This window comes from Aricia agestis, chromosome 1, assembly GCF_905147365.1.
Source record: "Aricia agestis chromosome 1, ilAriAges1.1, whole genome shotgun sequence".
NCBI classification, from domain to species: Eukaryota; Metazoa; Arthropoda; class Insecta; order Lepidoptera; family Lycaenidae; genus Aricia; species Aricia agestis.
In genome coordinates, this window is record NC_056406.1 from 26,569,554 (window position 1) to 26,590,491 (window position 20,938).

The 20,938-nt window shown below is 37.1% G+C and overlaps 2 protein-coding genes across 2 annotated transcripts; one reads left to right on the forward strand and one right to left on the reverse strand.

The window, feature by feature from the left end:
* Nucleotides 1-28: 28 nt before the first annotated feature.
* LOC121736145 (eEF1A lysine and N-terminal methyltransferase homolog) lies at nt 29-15,246 on the reverse strand. The gene is made up of 9 exons (XM_042127259.1): nt 15,067-15,246; nt 14,432-14,990; nt 14,037-14,177; nt 11,701-11,819; nt 5,348-5,528; nt 4,825-5,002; nt 2,553-2,852; nt 2,018-2,146; nt 29-533 (listed from the first exon to the last, which is right to left on the reverse strand). The coding sequence occupies exons 1-9, from the start codon at nt 15,156-15,158 to the stop codon at nt 262-264; spliced, it is 1,971 nt and encodes a 656-aa protein (XP_041983193.1). The 5' UTR covers nt 15,159-15,246; the 3' UTR covers nt 29-261.
* Nucleotides 15,247-16,983: 1,737 nt separating this feature from the next.
* LOC121736236 (eukaryotic translation initiation factor 2-alpha kinase 1-like) lies at nt 16,984-20,871 on the forward strand. The gene is made up of 3 exons (XM_042127354.1): nt 16,984-17,252; nt 18,275-19,596; nt 19,812-20,871. The coding sequence occupies exons 1-3, from the start codon at nt 17,192-17,194 to the stop codon at nt 20,142-20,144; spliced, it is 1,716 nt and encodes a 571-aa protein (XP_041983288.1). The 5' UTR covers nt 16,984-17,191; the 3' UTR covers nt 20,145-20,871.
* Nucleotides 20,872-20,938: the final 67 nt, after the last annotated feature.

Here is a 20,938-nt window from a genome sequence, read left to right on the forward strand (position 1 = left end):
ATTTAATGTCCCGGTATATACAAACTTAATAATATTTTTTTTACACTTAATTTTTACATTGCTTGTTTAACGTGAGTTAACATATCCTTTGTAAATCAAAAGACATTTAAAATTTAATTTTGAATTCTTAATAAATGTTTGTAAATAAATTAAATTTTTATCGTACTTAACACTATTTAAAGTCTATTCCCCTCAACAGTTGATGATTATAATAATATTATAGAAAATTATGTAAAAAATATATCTTTAAACCTACTTACACTATGACACGAAGTTCAATGACTGTAAAAGGTCCTTCAGATCAACACACTTGATTTTCACAAGTCCTCGCTGTCTGGCAATACTGTTCAACTCTTTAGCGGCTGACTCTAGTTTGTCACTGGTGTACGGCTGGCTGTTGTTGGCTAACACTATCTCGTTCACCTCCTCGTAGAGATTCACTGTGACTATATACTTGAAGTGCCTCTTGAGGGTCTCTATGGTAGAGTCTCTTATGCTGTTGTCTCGACACACCATGTTCAATATGAACTGACCTGGAATTGCAAGTAAAGTAAAATTTTAGTCTTATATCTATAACCAGTAATTAGGTTCTGTATAATAATTAATCAGAGATTTATACTTTGAAAAACCGGCCAAGTGCGTGTCGGGCCACGCGCGTGATAGTTTTCGTTTTAAATTCAGCATATTTATATTTTTATACGTGGGAGAGCCATGCTTCGGCACGAATGGGCCGGCTCGACCGGATAAATACCACGTTCTCACAGAAAACCGGCGTGAATCAGCGCTTGCGCTGTGTTTCGCCGAGTGAGTGAGTTTACCGGAGGCCCAATCCCCTACCCTATTCCCTTCCCTTCCCTTCCCTACCCTCCGCTATTACCCTATTCCCTCTTAAAAGGCCGGCAACGCACTTGCAGCTCTTCTAATGCTGCGAGTGTTCATGGGCGACGGAAGTTGCTTTCCATCAGGTGACCCGTTTGCTCGTTTGCCCCCTTATTTCATAAAAAAATATATACATTTTCTATTCCCGTAAATTTTTTTACATTTCCAGAAGCAACCGTTTAGCTGGTAGAAGGGAGGACGCTGGACTCTAACTTTTTTCTACTTTAAAACTTAATATTTCACAAACGGATCCCTAAATCGGAAAATAATCTATGAATACTCATAATATTTTTAAAAAACCTATCCAACGACACCCCACACGATGGGGTGGATGCGAAAAAAAAATCACGGGGATGATTTTTTTTCGCTCATCATCCCCGCAAATCATCCCCGCTTGATTTGTAGGGAAGGTACCATAAAAAAATATTTTTTTAAGATTTCATGTACCATTTTGCCGGCACCATTAATATGTGCATTCATGCCAAATTACAACTTTGTAGGTCCTATAATCTCTGAGCAAATCCGCGGACAGACAGACGGGCGGACGGATAGACGGACAGACCGAAACTATAAGGGTTAGGTTAGTTAGGTTAGGTTAAAAAGGAAAGAGCGTATATACTTTTTGATCATGTTCTTTTTCTTTTCATAGTGTCTAAACACACTAGCCTGAATTACGCCGGCGTAAATTCCGCCACAAATGTCAACGCATACAAATACGCGACGGAATAGTGTGTCGTCTCTCGCGTTCCGCCCGTATTTTGTGAGTTTGAAACGCGGCGGAATTTACGCGGGCGTAATTCAGCCTAGTGTGTTTAGACACTTAGATAAGACAGAAGGTGACAGACTTCCAATAGTGATATTGCTGTTTGCAAGTCAGTAATCAGTATGTCATAGATCAACAATCTCCTAAAGATACTGAATACTGATACTGTTTAAACTTTAAATCAAAAGTTAATCTAGACATTAACGTAAACTGATAAAAAGTAGCAATTTTACTGGTCCCAATACACAAGGTCAAAACTAGTAAGAGAATTCTTATATGAGAGAGAAGGCATGGTATTTTGATGGTCTATTAGAAATTGCCTTACTTGTCGCTTTGTTTACGTATAAACGGTACACGATTATTGTAAACACTCACCATCATCGTCCAGAACTCGTGTGACGAGCGCGAGCGCGTCGTCTGTGAGGAACTGCGGCGGCGGACAGGACAGCCCGCGAGACCGGTCTTTGCTGTCCATGTCGAATAACACCCAGCGGTAATGTGTACCTGGGAATTAAGAGTGCTGTTTTGTCACCTGATCGTGATGAAGTTAAATATCTATTGTATGGTATCGATCGTCCCCTACTGCTACAAGTTACTAATAAAACACGCACATGTATAAAACGAAATATTATTGTACAGTTACTCTAGCACATACTGCTTGCAGCATTTTCAAAATTTAATAATACAATTTACTACGATATGATTTTCACAACTCGCATTGTGTGTGGTTACTCCCGACAGAATAATCGTGCTGCGGCTCAATTTGAAACTAATCGGACTCGTAAATCAAAATCGTATCAGTTTCGGGGGTAAGGCTGCAATTAGTAGCTGAAAACTTTCGCATTATACTCGTACCAGTCGAACCATTAGTAATATTAGCTAGTAAGGATTCATATCAAACATTACTTACCTTTAGCTGCTTCGTCCTTGAGGAAGTCCATGCCGTCTTTGACCTCGACCTTCAAGCTGTCGTCGAGCTCGAGGTCGAAGTAGGTCCGCGCCACCGCCAGCATCTCCGGGTCAAGCTCCACCGCCGTGAGGGGGGCGGCGGGGAGGGCGCGCCGCAGGAACATGCACAGCCCGCCCCCGCCCAGACCCAGCACCGCCCCCGGCCCCGCCGCCGCCAGCACTGTCCCCACGCACATGAAGCTGTGGTACTGCGATATGTAACCGAAGTCCACTACATGCTTCGTCTTATTCTTCTTCTTAACTGAAATAGTATACATTTCAATAGTTCTACAGGCTAGTTAAAGGGCAAATAGTACCTAATGCTTATTTATCATATTTTACCACAGTTTTTTCCAAACAGCGCAATACGCCTGGTATGGTTTAAAATTCAAAGTTTACATCTTTTTTGTCCTTCAGCGATTAGTACTCGAACATTACCGCCGGGGGCGCTGCATAGTTTATTATTATTATTGGCCCACTGTGTCCCACTGCTGGGCAAAGGCCTCCCCTCTTTTATTCCATAATTGGCGATCTTGTGATGTTACTGGCCACTCTTTGTCGAACGCATCCAATTCGTCGCGCCACTTTTTTTGGGTCGGCCTCTATTACGCTGACCAGTCGGTAGCCACTCCGAAATTAACCGATTCAGTGCGGATGACACGGGAGCCGTGTCATACATGTTTTTAACGTGTGGCGTATGACACGTGAGCCGTGTCATTTAAAAAACGCTTGTATCTCCCTCAAATTACACTTTAGAAGATTCTACTCTGAACAAAATCATCTTAATTTTCCACGTAGAATAAGCCTATAGGCTTCGCCTCTGAATATTCTGTGAATTGAAAAAAAGAAGGGGCCGCCAACCTTTTTTAAAAGGTGCATTCATTGCGGATTACACGGCAGCCGCGTCTTATGGGTTTTTAACGTGTGGCGTATGACACGTGAGCCGTATCATTTAGAAAGCGATTGTATCTCCCTCAAATTACACTTTAAAAGGTTCTACTCCGAACAAAACCGTCTTAATCTTCCACGTAAAACAAGCCTATAGGCTTCGTTTCTGAATATTCTGTGAATTGAAAAAAGTAGGGACCCCTTTTAGCCCGGCAGTACGCCCGCCGGACTCCCGTCGGAACGCACTCTGTTCATACATTTTGTTGTGGACCCCGCATGCTATCAGAATTCTGACGTGTCAAAATGTATTTTTCTGATCAGAAATTCGGATAATATGCGGCCGGGTTTTTTAGTAATCAACTTTTAAGAAAATAAAGAAGTAATATTGGGAGTTCATATTATTCTATATTATTTTAGACTTTCAAGTTCTCGCAATTTTTTTTAAACAATAATGTAGAAAAATACTCGCCTTGACATCAAAGTATTACTTATCCACTTACGATTTTTGTTTTAATCTAAGTTGTTTCTTTCGAAAATATTTCAAACTAGCTGTTTCCGCAAACTTCCTTATCCATAGGAATAAAACGTTTCCCTGCGGTTAAAAGTGGTCTTGTACCTATAAGCTTTATTACTGAAACCCAATTATCGTGCTTATAAAATTTACCGAAAAACGATATAATATTATTTAAATTTATCTAGAACTACGAATTTACATCGGAAACCCAGATCTATTTAATATACTTACTCATTTTTCTAACTTTGAAACCTACAAAAGGTTTGCAACACCTGAATAAAAAAATCGCTTACCTGCTATTTTCAGGTTAAAACTTAGTAAAACTACTCGAAATCAACTCAAAACAACGTAGCCTTTCGTTAACATCAATGGTTTGGGTTCAATTAAATAAATTAAGATAATAAACACGTAAAAACCAAGAAAAACAATAAACCTTTTTGAACGTGGCGGGTGACACGGTAGCCGTGTCATCTACTTCTATGGCGTATGACACGGCTCACCTGTCACGAGAAAATTGTATGTCGCCACGACTGAAAGTCTTAAAAAACGTGCGCCGCATTGAATCGGTTAAACGCGCCCACCTGTCCGGGTGCATACGGGAGACGTGCCCTGCCCAGCTCCACTTTAGGCTAGCTGCCTTTCTGCCTACATCAATGAGCTTCGTTTATTATTATCAAACGAAAAAAAAAACACATCAGCCTCAGGCCGCTTTTTTTAAAGCTTAGAGAGTATTCAGAAAGGCAGAAAACTCGGACGCAGCGTTTGGTAAACAGGCCGGAGCCTATTATAAAAGTAACAAATGCAACAGAGTGCCGATTGGTCCTCCACAAACCTGTCTTAAGCCGGGCCTCGCTCTGCACGAGGAACTGGTTGTCGAGGAAGACGAGGCGGCGGTGCGGCGCCCCCTCCACGTCCACGTCCTCCACCACGTACGCGCCTGACGCCGCCGACCGCCCCGCTCCCACGCGCGTGCGCCGTCCCACGTCCTCGCCGAGAGACAGGAATGGAATCTGAAAGTCCAGGAAATAGTGAAGATGGTTAAATCGTTCAGTCAACGAGTCTGCTAAAAGCTTTTTAGTTTTTATGTGACTTTTTAGCTATACACTTCAAAACACAAAAATGTTTATTAATATCATTGTATACGTAAATAAACATCTGAGAAGCTTTCGCTCGTGGATCGTCCCATAATGAATATTGTATAGTAGCTTATCTGTTATATGCTAAAATGGCTCTATCTGGGCAAATCATCATCAGCCCCTCACCGCTCACAAACAAAGAGTATGGTAGTACCAATTTTGCCAAAATCTCAACATTCATTATGTGTGTTGAAGATATTTTTGACTTTAACAACCGACCTGTCCAGCGAACCCGTACGGCGCCAGCATCCTGGCGGAGTGCGCAAGCTCGTCCTTCACACTGTCCAGGGAGGCGAAGGTGTGTCCCCGCCGCAGCACCGCCACCACGAGCCGACCGAACCGTGCCGACGCCTGCAGCTGCTTCCTCCCAGCCGGACTGCCGAACAGCCACTCCGACTCCCTGAAATTGACAAGTAAATATTGAAAAAAGGTGGATGATTTATAAACATTAATTGCAAAAATCAGGGTTCCCTACCATTATAGAGAAAATAGGTAAAAATGTTTTTTTTTTGTATGGGATTCGTATTTATTTAAATTTTATTATTTATTATTAAAGTGTAAATACAACTGAGTATTTTGTAGATATTTTAAGTGCCTACTGCCTACCTATTGCCATTATTGATTAAAAAATTACATTTGTTGTATGGAAGCCCCGGTGGATAATTCCGGCCGAAAACATTCTGATATCGTTAACTTCAACCGCGATACGCGATTGCGCTCAGGAGGATATCGCAGTTATAAATCAGATATCAGTCACCTATTTATATTTTTAGGGACCAAAATAATATACTAGTTAAATCAATGGTTGCTTTTTAAAATGAGGAAAGAGTGACCAATATAAAATACTTGGGCATCAAACTGGACTCCCTTCTTACCTTCACTCCACACATTAATGATTTATCACAAAGAATTCGCAAATTGATAGTTATATTTAGAAACATAAGGCTTGCGGCTAGTCAACACTTATTAAAAATTATCTATAATACGCTATGTAAACCGTTATTAACATACTGTATAAACGTATGGGGGGGAGGTCACAAAACGAATCTACTAACACTTGAAAGGGCTCAGAGAGCTTTGCTTAATGTATTGCCTTCCCTACATACATCCTACCTTTAAACTTTACAATGATTCAAAACTTCTTACCGTACGTCAATTATACTATCTACATATTGCACTGAAACAACACCCCCTAATAGATCAAGAAGTAGTCCCTCTTACCAACAGACGCACCCAGAATCTGTTGTCAGAATAAATAGAAAACTAAACATACTATATAAAAACAAACATCAATGTAAAACCACTATACATGATTGGTTATTATCCATGGACTACACTACAATAGAAAATCTACTGACACTTGCCTGTTAATTTTACCAGTCACTCGAACAAAACCTTAAAATATAAAGTAACACACGAAAATTAACAGACCGACAACCCATTTCCTTCCTTCCAAGATTACTCGTAGGGCTAGGATCATATTTTCCATACACGACATACAGACAGACAACACAATATCCGAGCACTAACATGACTAAAGTTAAGTACCTATAAGAACAGGTCATGTGACCTAGTTTAGGTACTTAGTACCATAAAATTGTTTATATTAAAGTTAAGTTAACAATAATTACTGTCAACAATGTAAACAATGTACTTACCTATAATATTGTTATCATCAATAAAGATGATTATTATTATTATTATTAAAATACGTAGTAAAAAAAATTAAGCGCTATATATTTCGGCCAAATGGTTCATATCTACCCTTGTTTTTCTAAGGCTTTTAAGTTATTCTCTGACACTGCCAAAGATACACTATTTTCAATTTCTGCTCAAAACACCGCAAAGCAACAAATTTCACACACGACACTACAGTCGTCTGGAACTTTATTTTTGGCGCGAATATAACTTTCAAAAATATTCTTGTTTTCGTCCGTCAAACCCGATGGTACACCGAATACAAGAGCCGTGGGCCGGTCAACAGCGGAGCGCCCGCCGCGCCCGCCTCGGCGTATATATCCAACATCGCCAACGCGCGTCACCCAATCGCTCTTATTCTTATAGCAATAAGGTTTAAGTGCCACAGTTCCCAGTAAACACTACGAACGTCCCAGAACCTGTTACTCAACGCATCTAGGCTAGGTGTACAGTGACCTGGACGTGCAGCTGAAATTGGGACAGTAAGACCGAATCGTGTTTGATACTGGAATACATTACGATTTTAGCTTGTGCTCATTAACATTATTACAGTAACTGGACTAGTTTGAAACAACTATTGCCTACTGCAATCTGCATGTTGCACAGTGCACGTGTTTATTTTGATACAGAGCTGGTGCAGTACTGGAATCAAAAACACCAATATTAGATACGGTACTGTGTCAATAAGATCTAAGGAAGTCGCTTTTAGACCATGAGAATTGCCTTCATTAGGTATTGTTTAAAAAAGTTGGTCCTTCGATAAAAGATAAAAACATTGAGACAATTAATTGGATTAAGAACATTTAACATTATGTGCTACTTATAATATAAATATGCCGTTAAACACTACTTAGATTTGCCGACCTTCTAGTTACATATCAGCGTTTACCACGACGTGTTGAAAGGTTGTATTAATTTTAGCGCGGCAACATCTAGACACTTCTCGGCCAGACCTGACGATATGGGGCATAATGTGGGGTAATTACCGCAAGGTATGAAATATATGCGGACACATGCTAGAGTTCGTTCGGATATGTTCCACGGAGTGTCCATGAGGGTGACTCTTAAGTCGTCGGCAGAAAGGTTCAATTAAGGGGAAAATAGCTCTGAACACTTGTAATACCAGCAAGTCATAAATTCAGTGCAGAATGAGACCTCTGCCATCATAAATTGCATGTAACACATGATCTACATGAGATATGATGCAGAGACATTAATTGTTATTTATAACACAGACAAAGAACTATCATTAAAAGTAGGTACTTACGGGCAGATATTGAGAAAATACTCTCGAAATATTATCAATTATTGAGCAACTTGATGATTAAATGAATTAAAACTCTACAATACGATCAATTCAGCTTTTAAACAAAAAATTAAGTATTCATAAGTCATAACACCTGTTCGACCTAAAAAGGTACTAAAAAGGCAGAAATCAAAACGCGTTTATAATAATCAATTGAACATTTGAACATTTGACATTTGAAACAGAGTTAACAAAAATCTTTAAAATTACTGCTTCATAAATAAAGATCATAAAAATCGCATCCTACATAATCCAAACGCATGTTGAACCTACATCTGTGTGGTTATCATCACACACAGATTTTGTTCATAAACATAAACAACATCATAAAAATAGACGTTAGGTGTATAAATAGGTGTAAAAGTGTATAAAAATAAAACGAAGCATCTAGCTGTTTATATGTTATCCAGAACTCCAGATATATTAAGTTTATATTATGTTTGGCGGCGTGCCCGGTTTGGGTGTGCCGCAGGGACGCATGCAGTGCATATTTTGTTTACATGCGAAATCGCAAATACTGTCTGCTGTTATAATAATTAAGGCAGATTTGAAAACTTGTCTACTAAAGTTTTTAATTACTTATGTAACATCATTTACCTTGCTAATGCCCGGTTCCTATATCTAACGAATCGTCACTGTACATCAGCTACCAAACGTTTTTCACTTACGGGTAACGAACCGTTAAAGGCGTTTCACAAAGTTATTTTAGCTTCTACCTGCTACGAACAGTCGTTAGTAACGCGCTAACCGAAGCCCTCCCGACGGTAATACTGCGTTTTGATATTAAAGACCTACTCATTTCAAATTTATGGTAACCAATGATTATTACCGGCTTGATCACATAATAATCACTTAAATAATCCGCGTTTTATTTAATTTGCTTTGTTACGATGAAGAAAAAAAACATTTTAGTAGAAAATGTAGTTTTACCAAGTGTTACCCATTATTGCCGAAGAGAACAAAACGCAAAATACCTATTATATACTGTGATCATTGATTTGACATTTAAAATAATATTTAAAATTAAAATTTAAAATGCTTAAAATAATGAAAAACTAAAATTAATAAATAAATTAACATATCCCTACTTGATCACAGTAGGTTAACCAAATTTGGAAAAAAGTATAGTATTAAGTGTTTATTCAATTAGTAAGTATAAACAAAAATAATGTTACTTGATTAGTTTTTTGTAAATTAAATTTTTTTGCAAAAAAATAAGGCCAATTTGACTCTCTTTAAAAAAAATTACAAAGAATATCGATCTCGGAGTTTTACTCTAATGTTTATATAGCTATCAACTATAATATTTTGAAAGAAAAACAAGGTGGGACAAAATTGAGGTTTTTATCACACTGTGCATCGTAAGTAGGTTCCTTTCCAGGCACCAAAAGTAAAATAATTTTGATCATTCTATTTTTAAGCAACAAATTAAAACAGTCACTACATATATACCTGCAGGTTCCCTTCACTTTTAAGTAAGGGTATATTATATTTTCAGCAAGTAAGCTTTCAACGCACGGTTTATCTAGTCGAAATCTAAGCTAAAAATCTGAATGATCATAGGATCATCATCAATCATAGGATTGTTACCACTATTTTCGTCGGAATCAGATCCATTCCAGTCTGATAAAATTTCTAGATGACTAAGATCAGTCTGATCACTGTCTGAATGAGACATAATGAGTATTTCTCACAATATTAAAGAACACAACAACGTTCAACCGCCTGATTTCGCGTGGTATATATATATATATATATGGCAACGTCCATCGCTATCCCGTCGCACAAACAATGGTCGAATGGTCGCCGCATAAACTTATAATATGCTGTCGTATAGACCACCTGACAACCCGAAAATGCGTGAATTTTGCTATCTAAAAAAATAAAATATTCACAGCCGAACAAATAGGTAGCAAACCTTCACCTTTACAAGTCGAATATATAAATTGAGATTATAATTATAATTTCTGTTTCAAATTTGTGTATCGGCACTGGAACAGCGCTTTACGCATTATCACCGGCTCCCATTTTGAGTGCCAGCGCCAGCAGTCGTTGTTTTATATCTCGGCTGCCGGCAGTATACTTACCGTAGTTCCCATTACTGATATTTTTGGGAGCCGGCGCCGGCAGCGGAGGCACTCCCAAAAGTATTATGATATTTAATGATATGTAACTATTTAATTTAAGAATAAAATATAATATACTATGTGTGTTGTTTACTTTCAACGTTTACTTTCAATGCAGCAATGTAAGGGCTGATTTACCAGATAGATTTTACCTGAGTAATAAATAAGTAACTTTATAATGTGTTATGTGTATATTATTTACCCCTATAAGAACCTCATGTCATAAGTCATAACATATCCGACGAATGACGATTGAAAAATCATTCCAAACGAAAATGTGTATCTACTTTTCAATCGTCACCTTTTTTGCCAATTAAAATTTATGATACCTAATTTGAAATACAAAATCTGTCAAAGTTGCATATTATTTATTTCTTATAGAAACTCAGGTAAAATAACTCGAACGGACTAAACTATCGATAGCAAAATACTATACTATCGATAGTAAAATATACATCACTAGCACACGCACACATTGACAAATCACGTCACGCATTTTCGGGTTGTCAGGTGGTCTATACGACAGTATATTATAAGTTTATGCGGCGACCATTGTTTGTGCGACGGGATAGCGATGGACGTTGCCATGGTGCTATACTTATTTAGTCACTTCAATAAAATAATAATATAAGCGAAATACTTTAATATTAATAATTATAATATTAAATAATATTAAATATTATGTAGTGAAACCCCTACCGCGAGCGCCCCGCATTGGTAGCGCCCACTTCTAAACCAAACGTCCAATTTTAATCATTCAAAGACCCAATATAATCTACATAAACTGGACTTAGTGATGAAATAATTTATTTTGATAAGGATTATTAGCATGAGTAAAATAAATGCGTTTAAATGTAGTCCGAAAAAAAACAAGATTTTTAATTAAAAAGATGGTTGTTGTGCCTCACTTGACATAGATAGGTATAGTGTGTCGCAGACATTTTTGTAGATATTTATAGAGATCTATATTTACTTAGAACATTGTATAGTTCTATCTTTTATAGTTTAGGCTGCGTACGCAAAATAAGTAAATTTTCTGGTTGTTTCCGAAAAACTGAAATATCTTACGGAACCCTATATTTTACAAATAAAAAGTAGCCTATATTACTCGTAAATAATGTAGCTTTCGAATGGTGAAAGAATTTTTAAAATCAGTCCAGTAGTTTTTGAGCCTATTCATTACAATTAAACAAACAAACAAACAAAGTTTACCCCTTTATAATATTAGTATAGATAGTATAGATTGGACATATTATATTATATGTATTATATTTCTAGTTGATGTAAGAAACAAAGTATGTGAATAGTTTATATGCAATAATAATATACAATGTACTGCAACACCAGTGTAAATTTTGGACTACTCAGAATTGAAGTTGCGTAAATGTTAAAATTCATGTTTGAATTTTAACTTTAAAAATGTTTATGAATATGAGACTCACCTGCCCTGAGGCACAATGAACACAGCATACTTGTTGACAGTCTGAGCAGTCTTCTGGTCTATTATGTACAGTGTGAACCTCGGAATCTCCTTACCAGGCTGCATGAGATCTAATGACACCTGCAAAAGACAATGCTAATAAATCAATGTTAATTATATTTGCACACTATGTAAATAGTAGAATATGCTTAAGTCCAAACAGAAAAATTGTAACACCTTTTTGTACCATATTCTGAGCAAATAAATGAATTATGAATAAATTATGAATTATGCATATTATGTTAGTAAAAAATTTTTTTGCCTTTTACTAGAACAGGCTAGAATATTATAAGTATAACGTGTTCTTAAAATCACATTTTCACACAAGTCACTTTTATGAAATTGTATTAATAGTGAATAATTTATTTGTATTATCAAATAAAAGGTTTATTAAAAGAAATGACTTATCTTAGATACTAATATTATAATTCTGAAAATTTATTATGTTTGTTTGAACGCGCTAATCTCAGGAACTACTGGTCCGATTTGAAAAATTCTTTCAGTGTTAGATAGCCCATTTATTGAAGAAGCCTATAGGCTATATTTTATCACGCTAAAACTAATAGGAGCGAAGAAATAGAGGGAAATGTGGAAAAAACGGAAATTATTTGAAACGTGAAATTATTTGAAAGGGCTTATTTGAACGCGCTAATCTCAGGAACTACTGGTCCGATTTGAAAAATTCTTTCAGTGTAGATAGCCTATTTATCGAGGAAGGCTATAGGCTATATTTTATAATGCTAGAACTAATAGGGGCGAAGAAATTCAGGAAAATGTGAAAAAAAAACGGGGGAAATTATATGAAATTGCATATTATAGAACTACTGGAGCAATTTTTATGTTATTTGGCAAACATGAAGAATAGACCACGCGAGGGGCATATGCTATTTTTGCGGAAAAATGTACGCTCGCGTGAAATTACGCAAGCGAAGCCGCGCGGAACATCTATACAAGGTGTAACAAAAATAAGTGTAAAATACTTTAGTGTGTGTATGTGTTCCTTGTTGAGAGTTCACTGTGAAAGTAGCAGCGCTGAAAGACCAACATTTTTTTTTACTTTTGTATGGGGAAACTAGTTACGCTCGGGCCCTTGCCCATACAAAAGTGAAAAAAAATGTTCGTCTTTCAGCGCTCCTACTTTCACAGTGAACTCTCTACAAGGAACACGTACACACCCTAAAGTATTATCACTTATTTTTGTTACACACTGTATAATAAAATCGTAGGAAAGTCAATTCTGTACATTGAATATTTTTGTACAACAAATAATACTTGCGACGTGATCTACTATGCTAACGCGGACGAAGTCGCGGGCAACAGCTAGTCCTTTAAAATATTAATATCTCGATTGCGGATTCTTGGAAATCTATTGTTCTTGGGAACGAAAGAGTTAATTAAGGCAAATAACCATAGCTGAGCACTGTTAATCAAATAGTTAACTTCGTTAATCGTTAATCCGTGAGAAAAAAAATGTTAGCTTCGTTAAACGTTAAAGCGTTACATTTCGGACGAATTAACGCAAGTTAACATTAATCATTAATCCGTTAATATGTGTAATAATATGGCCTTGTTATAACTTATGTATCATTGTGTAAGTGTACATTCAAAACCTGTTGGTTTAAGGTTTTGGAAGTTAGCAGGTTAGGGACAAAACAACATACTTCTATAATTATTGTATTCTACCTCACTAAATTATACTGCACTCTTCTTTATCAACATGCAAATGATTTATAATAAATTAATAACAATAAACAAATCACTCTCTCTATATGCACCGGCACTGAGTAATGAAATGATAAAACGAAACAAATCTCTTCTCACTCGCACGCGCCTGAAAATGTATCTAGTATTGTTTTTGTTTCGCTGCTGCCGTGCCGCGGCGCCGCGCTGCCCGCCCGCCCGGCATTGTCGTTTCATACAGTTAACTGCCTGAACCTGTTTTCGCGCCGCGCCGCAGTGCCGTGCGGTAAATAGTAGGCATTGGATTAACGATTAACGGACTTCTGCATATTAACGGAAGTTAACGAGTCCGTTAATATTTTTAAAAGTTAACTTAAAAGTTAATCCGTTAATCAAAATGTTAACTTCGTTAAATAACGATTAATGGATTAACGAGGTAATGCCCAGCTATGCAAATAACTTTGTAGAGCTGACTCTACAAAGTTATTTACCTTAATAAATGCTTCAACTCCCAATAGATTTCCAAGAATCCGCAATCAAAGGATTAATAATATAAAACATGTCATACTTTTTTCAAGGAGTGAGATATCTGATGCAGTTGAACACATAGTTTTTTACCTCCTCCTCTCCTTCTAGTGAAGTTTTAGCGAGTCCATTAGTGATGAATGCAGCGTCTTGAACTGTTTTTACATTGTCTATCAACTCCTGTGTTGTGTTTAACCTCAGCATTTTATCTCCAACCATACAGGCTTCCAGTATCTACAACCAATCAAAAGAAAATGGTCTGTACATCTGTCTGAACTGATTTGGATGCTTGGCAAAAATGTGGCAAAATGGACAGAAAGTAGAAACTGCATAATTGCCAAATTGTAGATAAAACACCCCAATTGTAGGTAACATCTAGTTTTACACAATTTTAGTTTGTCATGTAATAACCACATATTTATTTTTATTGTGTCACATTGTCAGATGACATATTAGATGTTAGTTGTATTTTAAAATAACATACTTACTAGTTTAGGCATTTCCTTAAATTTTGTAGCAACAACTACAAAGACGGGCAAAGTAGTGCCGTCTCCTTCTGTGGCATTCTTCTCCTCTGCCTCATGACATCTAACTATTCTGAGCATCCATGACTTATCAGAGAAGCACTCGACTATTTTGTGTAGGATATGACTTTGTAACAGGGTTATACAGATAAAACGTCCACCTAATTTCAGCACTCTTTTGACTTCTCCAAAATATTTGTTGATGGTTGCATTTGTTTCTTCCGAGTTATCAGGCATCAGAGCATCGAGCGTGCCCTTGTCCAGAACAACATTAAATTCGCTGTCGTTGAACGTCGTATTCAAAGCGTCCATGTGGAGAAACTTCATGTTGCTACGTTGGGCATTTTTTGACTTCATTTGTTTAATGACGACTTCGGATACATCAATATTCGTTATGTTTTGGAAGCCGACATCATAGAGATCCGCGCTGAGACTGGAGTTGCCGCAACCCGGCATGAGGATAGTATCTCCATGTTTTATGTATTTGTGTAACTGACTGCACAATTCTAAGTATTCCCCATACCTTTAAAAGAACATTATGTATATTTAATGGATTAGCGGAAAAAATACAAAAATCTATTCAAAAAACTATTCTTTACCATTCAAAAGCTTTGTTGCCTCTTTTTTTGAAGAATTTGTTCCAGTAATCTTTTTCGCTAAATTCTTTATGACTTTTCGGTAAAAGATTCATGATTATTTGCTTATTATTGAGATTTATCTCAAACTAAACAAGTAAATTAATAAATAAATTATGATTTAGAGGTTAACCAACACATTCGGGTTTGTTTACTTTTTGAAAATTTTGACATTGACATTGTGGCACTGTCATTTGACAGAAAAACTTTTTTCAGAAAGGTTAGCAACTGAAGACCGTTCTCCGGGCTTTTATAAATGCCGCTGCCGCACATGCGTCTATCGACTATCGTACTCGGATGCTTCGTGCTATGACTTATGAGTAGTTAGGTATGAGACGATACTATTGGATGATACTGGCAGATCGTTCAATGGTATCGTTTTAACTTGCACGATTCACGAAGCACTAGTCACTACGCAGGTGCGGCCCGAGCATGACTCATGATTCATGAATTTCATGATTCATTTTTTTTTTTTATAAGATAAGGGGGCAAACGAGCAAACGGGTCACCTGATGGAAAGCAACATTCCGTCGCCCATGGACACTCGCAGCATCAGAAGAGCTGCAGGTGCGTTTCCGGCCTTTTAAGAGGGAATAGGGTAATAAAGGAGGGTAGGGATGGGAAGGGAAGGGAATAGGTTAGGATAGGAAAGGGAATTGGGCCTCCGGTAAACTCACTCACTTGGCGAAACACAGCGCAAGCGCTGTTTCACGCCGGTTTTCTGTGAGAACGTGGTATTTCTCCGGTCGAGCCGGCCCATTCGTGCCGAAGCATGGCTCTCCCACGTATAAGTAATAACTATTAACCTTATAAGTCATGAATGACTTATAAGGTTAATAGTTATTAATACTTATAGGTGTTATATGGTGTCCGAGTTTGGTCGTTTTTCTTTTCTTTCACTCGAGCCACAGAGTTGACAAACAACCTTTCTTTGGGTCATTTTAAACAATTACATAATTCATAATATTATAAGCCGAATAAAGCTCTGCTCTGCGTGCGGGCCGCGCTGAAGTGAAGCGCACGCGCCCGTTCCCTTATCTCGCCCGGAATCCCGTCAAGCTGCCGCCTGCCGCCTTTGTCTAGCCGATACGGTGGCCTCTCACGTTATACTAAGCTGCAGTTGCTTTCAGTAGCCCCGAGACTGGACATTTCAATTACTACATGTTTTTAGTATGCTATTTTATTTTATCCATATTATTTATATATTAATATGTAATTACACTTCCACTACCGCACATATTTAATAGGTTATTATTATTATTATTTTTACATTCTAAGAATATGAATTATTTATTACTGTAAATTTTTTATCTAGTTTATGTTATATATTATGCTGTGTGTTGTGTGTCTGTCAAACGCCTGGCAGTCACAAGGATCTATTTTTCTATTTTTTTTTTTTTAACTGATAAGTGATAAGTATACCTATTATGTGGTTAGGCTTATAGTATGCATGTCTTTTTTTTTCTTTCTCTGTCTTTATTGTTGTGTGCTTTGTTCTATTGTAGTGTACTGTGAACTTTGTTGAATAAATGTTTATTATTATTATTATTATTATTATTACTTAATTCTTAACACTGTTCTTTGGAAAGTCATGACTCATGAGGATCAGTATTATAGGTAAATATAAAAATATACTGTCATCTATACTTAATAAATTTTTTTTCTAAATTCCTCTTTTCTCGTAAAAATATAATTTTTCCCGTCCGATCGTACTTCGTCAATCGTCATTGGCAATGCACTACTTCTTCTTCTTTTAAAAATGGCCGCCTCGGTGAGTTGCCAATGGCAATGCACTAAGTGCATGCCATTAAAAACTGTGTGTCAAATGTCAAATGTCAACTGTCAAATGTCAATAATTATTCGTAATATCGTACCATCGTACTTCGTGTGGTTTTTGTTTTTAAATAAACTTTGTGGCAATATTGTGCTATTGCAATTGTATCCTTAATTGTGTGATATTTGAAATGCAATATAAAATGTTGGGCTTATGATATAAAGGTAAAAAAATCATCAACACTGCCAATGGAAGCAAAACAAATCCAGGGACCTTCAATTAATTTTTAAATTTACCCATAATATTTTCAAGAAGATGGACCAAAACGAGCAGGATAAGTGGGAGGCACTTGCCACTGTGAAAACTTTTGACTTAGGTAAAATTCTATCCAATAGCAGTAAATAATTATTATACCAAAACATAACCTTCATATAGGTATTTGAGAACTGATGTAATCAACACTCTCATTACATATTTTATGTACTACATAATTAGTAATAAATATTTTTATATTAAAGACTAGGAAATTAATGAAGACAAATGGCTTCTTATAGATTACACTTAACCCATCAATCCCCAAGTGGCAGCCGGCTGCCGCATAATAATTATTATTGATAATCTATTGTTCATTTAATCCCTCGATTGTGGAAAAACCAGACACAATAGCTTATCTATTGTTATCGCGGCCGCCGATGAGGGCGCTTGGGAGTTGAAGCATTAATTATTGCAAACAAGTTCGGTATGGGGGGCGAGGCTGCTACTAAATTTATTGAAATAGTATGTTGTAATAACAGAGCAATAACAAATACTATGGAATTGAAATCTAGTTGAGTTTTTATTTTTGTTTACATTTATATCAAAATTATTTTAAACAAAATAGAGACAAAGGACATATTGTAATTTCATAGGACCACAGTCCACACTTACTATTTTCAGGACTGTTCAATTTGCATTATAATACTGACCAAATGAACATTTAATTTACAATAACATGTTCAACATTCAGTCACGTTGCACTCTTTGTTATCTGCCTAACATAATGCTAAGTATTTTTATTATCATTTAGTGAACAAATTATTCTATGACCACAAACCACATTATGACTAGAACTTTCTGTATGTTTTCAATTCAATGTCATGTGTGCAACAAAGTGACACAATTGTATTGTTTGAGAAATATCAAGTTACTTTGTGGGACTTTTATTCAATATTAAAATAAGTTTTAACTATTGAAATAGTCAGAAAAATGGACGAAGATTTGGTGTGCAAGTTGCTTATCTATTTATTAGTTACCATTAAATGTAATCTTAACAATACATTTAAAGGTAAAAAAATGAGTTTACTATTATTAATTATTTATTACTAACTAAATTAATATTTTAAATTCAAATATTTTCAGGCATTGCTCGAAGACAAGAATCTGCGGTGCAACACAGCATTAGAGACATTGACATTGTTAATTCTAATGCTACAACTCCTATCAGTCTACTGGTCCAGTCCCTCGTCAAACAACTGTGTTCCCTGCTGGAGAAAGACAATGGAAGAGCAAATCAGCTGTACAATACCATTTGTGAGAAACTGCACAGCATGAACCTCATAGACGACTCGTACTCCATGGGAGAGTTTGAGGTCATGAGAAGTCAGTACCAGAGAGCTCTCTACCAGCTGGTGACTGTTGCCAATGGCTCCGAAATACCTATAAACCTCCCAGCAACGTGGCCCATCACCAGGTCCGGCTTGGAGTGGTCACGCTACCACAAAGAGTTTGAGGAACTCTACTTTATTGCCAATGGTGGGTTCGGTTCAGTGTTTAAAGCTAGACACAGGTTGGACGGGGTGGAGTATGCTGTCAAAAAGGTTTACATTAAATCTTCTGATGTCAACTCCTTCATGACCCATCTGGCTGAAGTCAAAACTATAGCTAGTCTCAATCACCAGAATATAGTAAATTACAAGGCCGCCTGGCTCGAACCCATGGTAGAGTCCAAGGTGAAAATGAAAAGAAAATATCAAATGGACAGTGACAGCGAGGAGTTTTCTATGGAATCCGATAAAATCTCTTCTGTTTATCCCAACATAATGAAGTCATTCAAAACTTACAATTCTAAAGAATTATCTAAAAAGCATAGTCACTCGGATTTCGTAATATCATTTAAAGATTCCGATAGTTTCGAGATTGCCGCCAGCTCAGAGGACAAGATATCTGACGAGGAATCTTCCCAGGAGAATGCCCTGTGCAATCTTTTTTCCGAAACCGATTACGAAAACTGCTCCCGGGTGAACTTGAAATGGGCGACGCTGTACATACAGATGGCATTCTGCCAGCAGACCTTGAAACAGTGGTTGGACGAAAGGAATATGCATATAGCCTTAAACAGAAAGAACTCCGACGATCTGACTCTTCACCACAGCGACTCTACTGACTCGGCGCCAGAATCTCCTGTAGACATAAATTACCCAGTATCGGGAACGCGCATCGAGGTCCTAGTTGACATGTTCACTCAGCTTGTACATGGATTACATTATATACACTCAAGGGGAGTTATTCACCATGACGTGAAACCGAGTAATATTTTCGTAGCTAAGGAGGACAATCGTCTAGTGGTGCAGCTAGGAGACTTCGGCCTGGCCTGTCCCCTGCAGCAGTCCCACAGCGGCCTGGCACTCGGCACTCATTTGTATGCCGCACCCGAGCAACAGGAGGGACACTGCAATCCCAAGGTAACTAATTATATTGTACTTCATTACATAAAAATTAAAATACATTTATTGCATTATTATCTTACCTTGTTTATATGTATATTACAGTTTGAAACAATACAGTACAAGTTGTAATTTTTAACTGACTTCCAAAAAGGAGGAGGTTATATGTTTGTAATTCGATTTTATTTTTACTACACAAAAATTATTTTGTAAAACATTTCTTTTCATTACAGAGTGACATGTATTCCCTTGGCATAATATTACTGGAGCTGGTTGAACCTTTCGGCACTGACATGGAGCGCGTGAAAACTATAACTGACTTGAGAAAAGGCCAGATACCAGCACATCTGACTGCAAACTATCCAAAAATTGCACACATCATTGGAAAATTAGTGCAGCGTAGACCCAGCAAGCGCTTAGACACTGCTCAGCTTTTAGAAGAATTGAAACAACTAGCAGAAAACAAGGACGACACAATTCGGTCCTTGAGAGAAGAGTTAGCTGCTAAAGAAGATGAGATAACCAAACTTAAAATGTTGCTAGCAAAATTGAGTCACAAGTCATAGTACAAACTCTAGTGCCCAAGTACTTAATATCGAGTAGTTCCTTGGTTGTGCTTAACTTAATAAAGACTGTGGGTATGGAAAGTCTGAAAAAAAAATATGGGTCATTTTAAGTGTATCATGTCAAAACGAGGTGAGGATTTTAGCTACCTAAATACTTCTTTTTAGTAATTGATCCAAATTATTTAGACCAATATTGTAAGGCCCTTTACACACGACGCCGCAACGGCAGTGGCACCGCCACCGCGGCGGTGCCGCTGCATTACTCATCCTTGTATTTCTATGGGCCCTTTCACACGCCGCCGCCGCGGCGCGGGCGATGTCGGGGTGGCGGCGTGTGTAAGGAGCCTAACTGTTCTTCTCTGCTTCTCAGACTCACAAATAATTACGTCACATATTCTTATTTATTTTTAGGTTTTAAATTGTGAATGATTAATATTTTTAGCTGTGTAGTTCTTTTTGTTTTCTAAACTAGGACTCTAGTGTTCGCTTATTTAAATGTGTGATTGGATCATTTTATTCTGAGTGTTTAAATTGTAATGTAATGTATTGGTATTTTGCAGCATAATGCTTAGGTTTTTGATTTAATATTTTTCTTGTTAGTTATTCTTTGTGCAAATTGTATCGTAATTTATTTTTATTGTATCAACGACTTCTTATTTTCAACATTAAGCCAAATTCTGTGTCTCCTACATAAAATAATGTCTGCAGTAACAGCTGTAACTAATAATAAGACTCACTATAGACAATACACTCTCGTGCGTGCGTATGTCTGGAAATAAAGTGACATGAAAAAA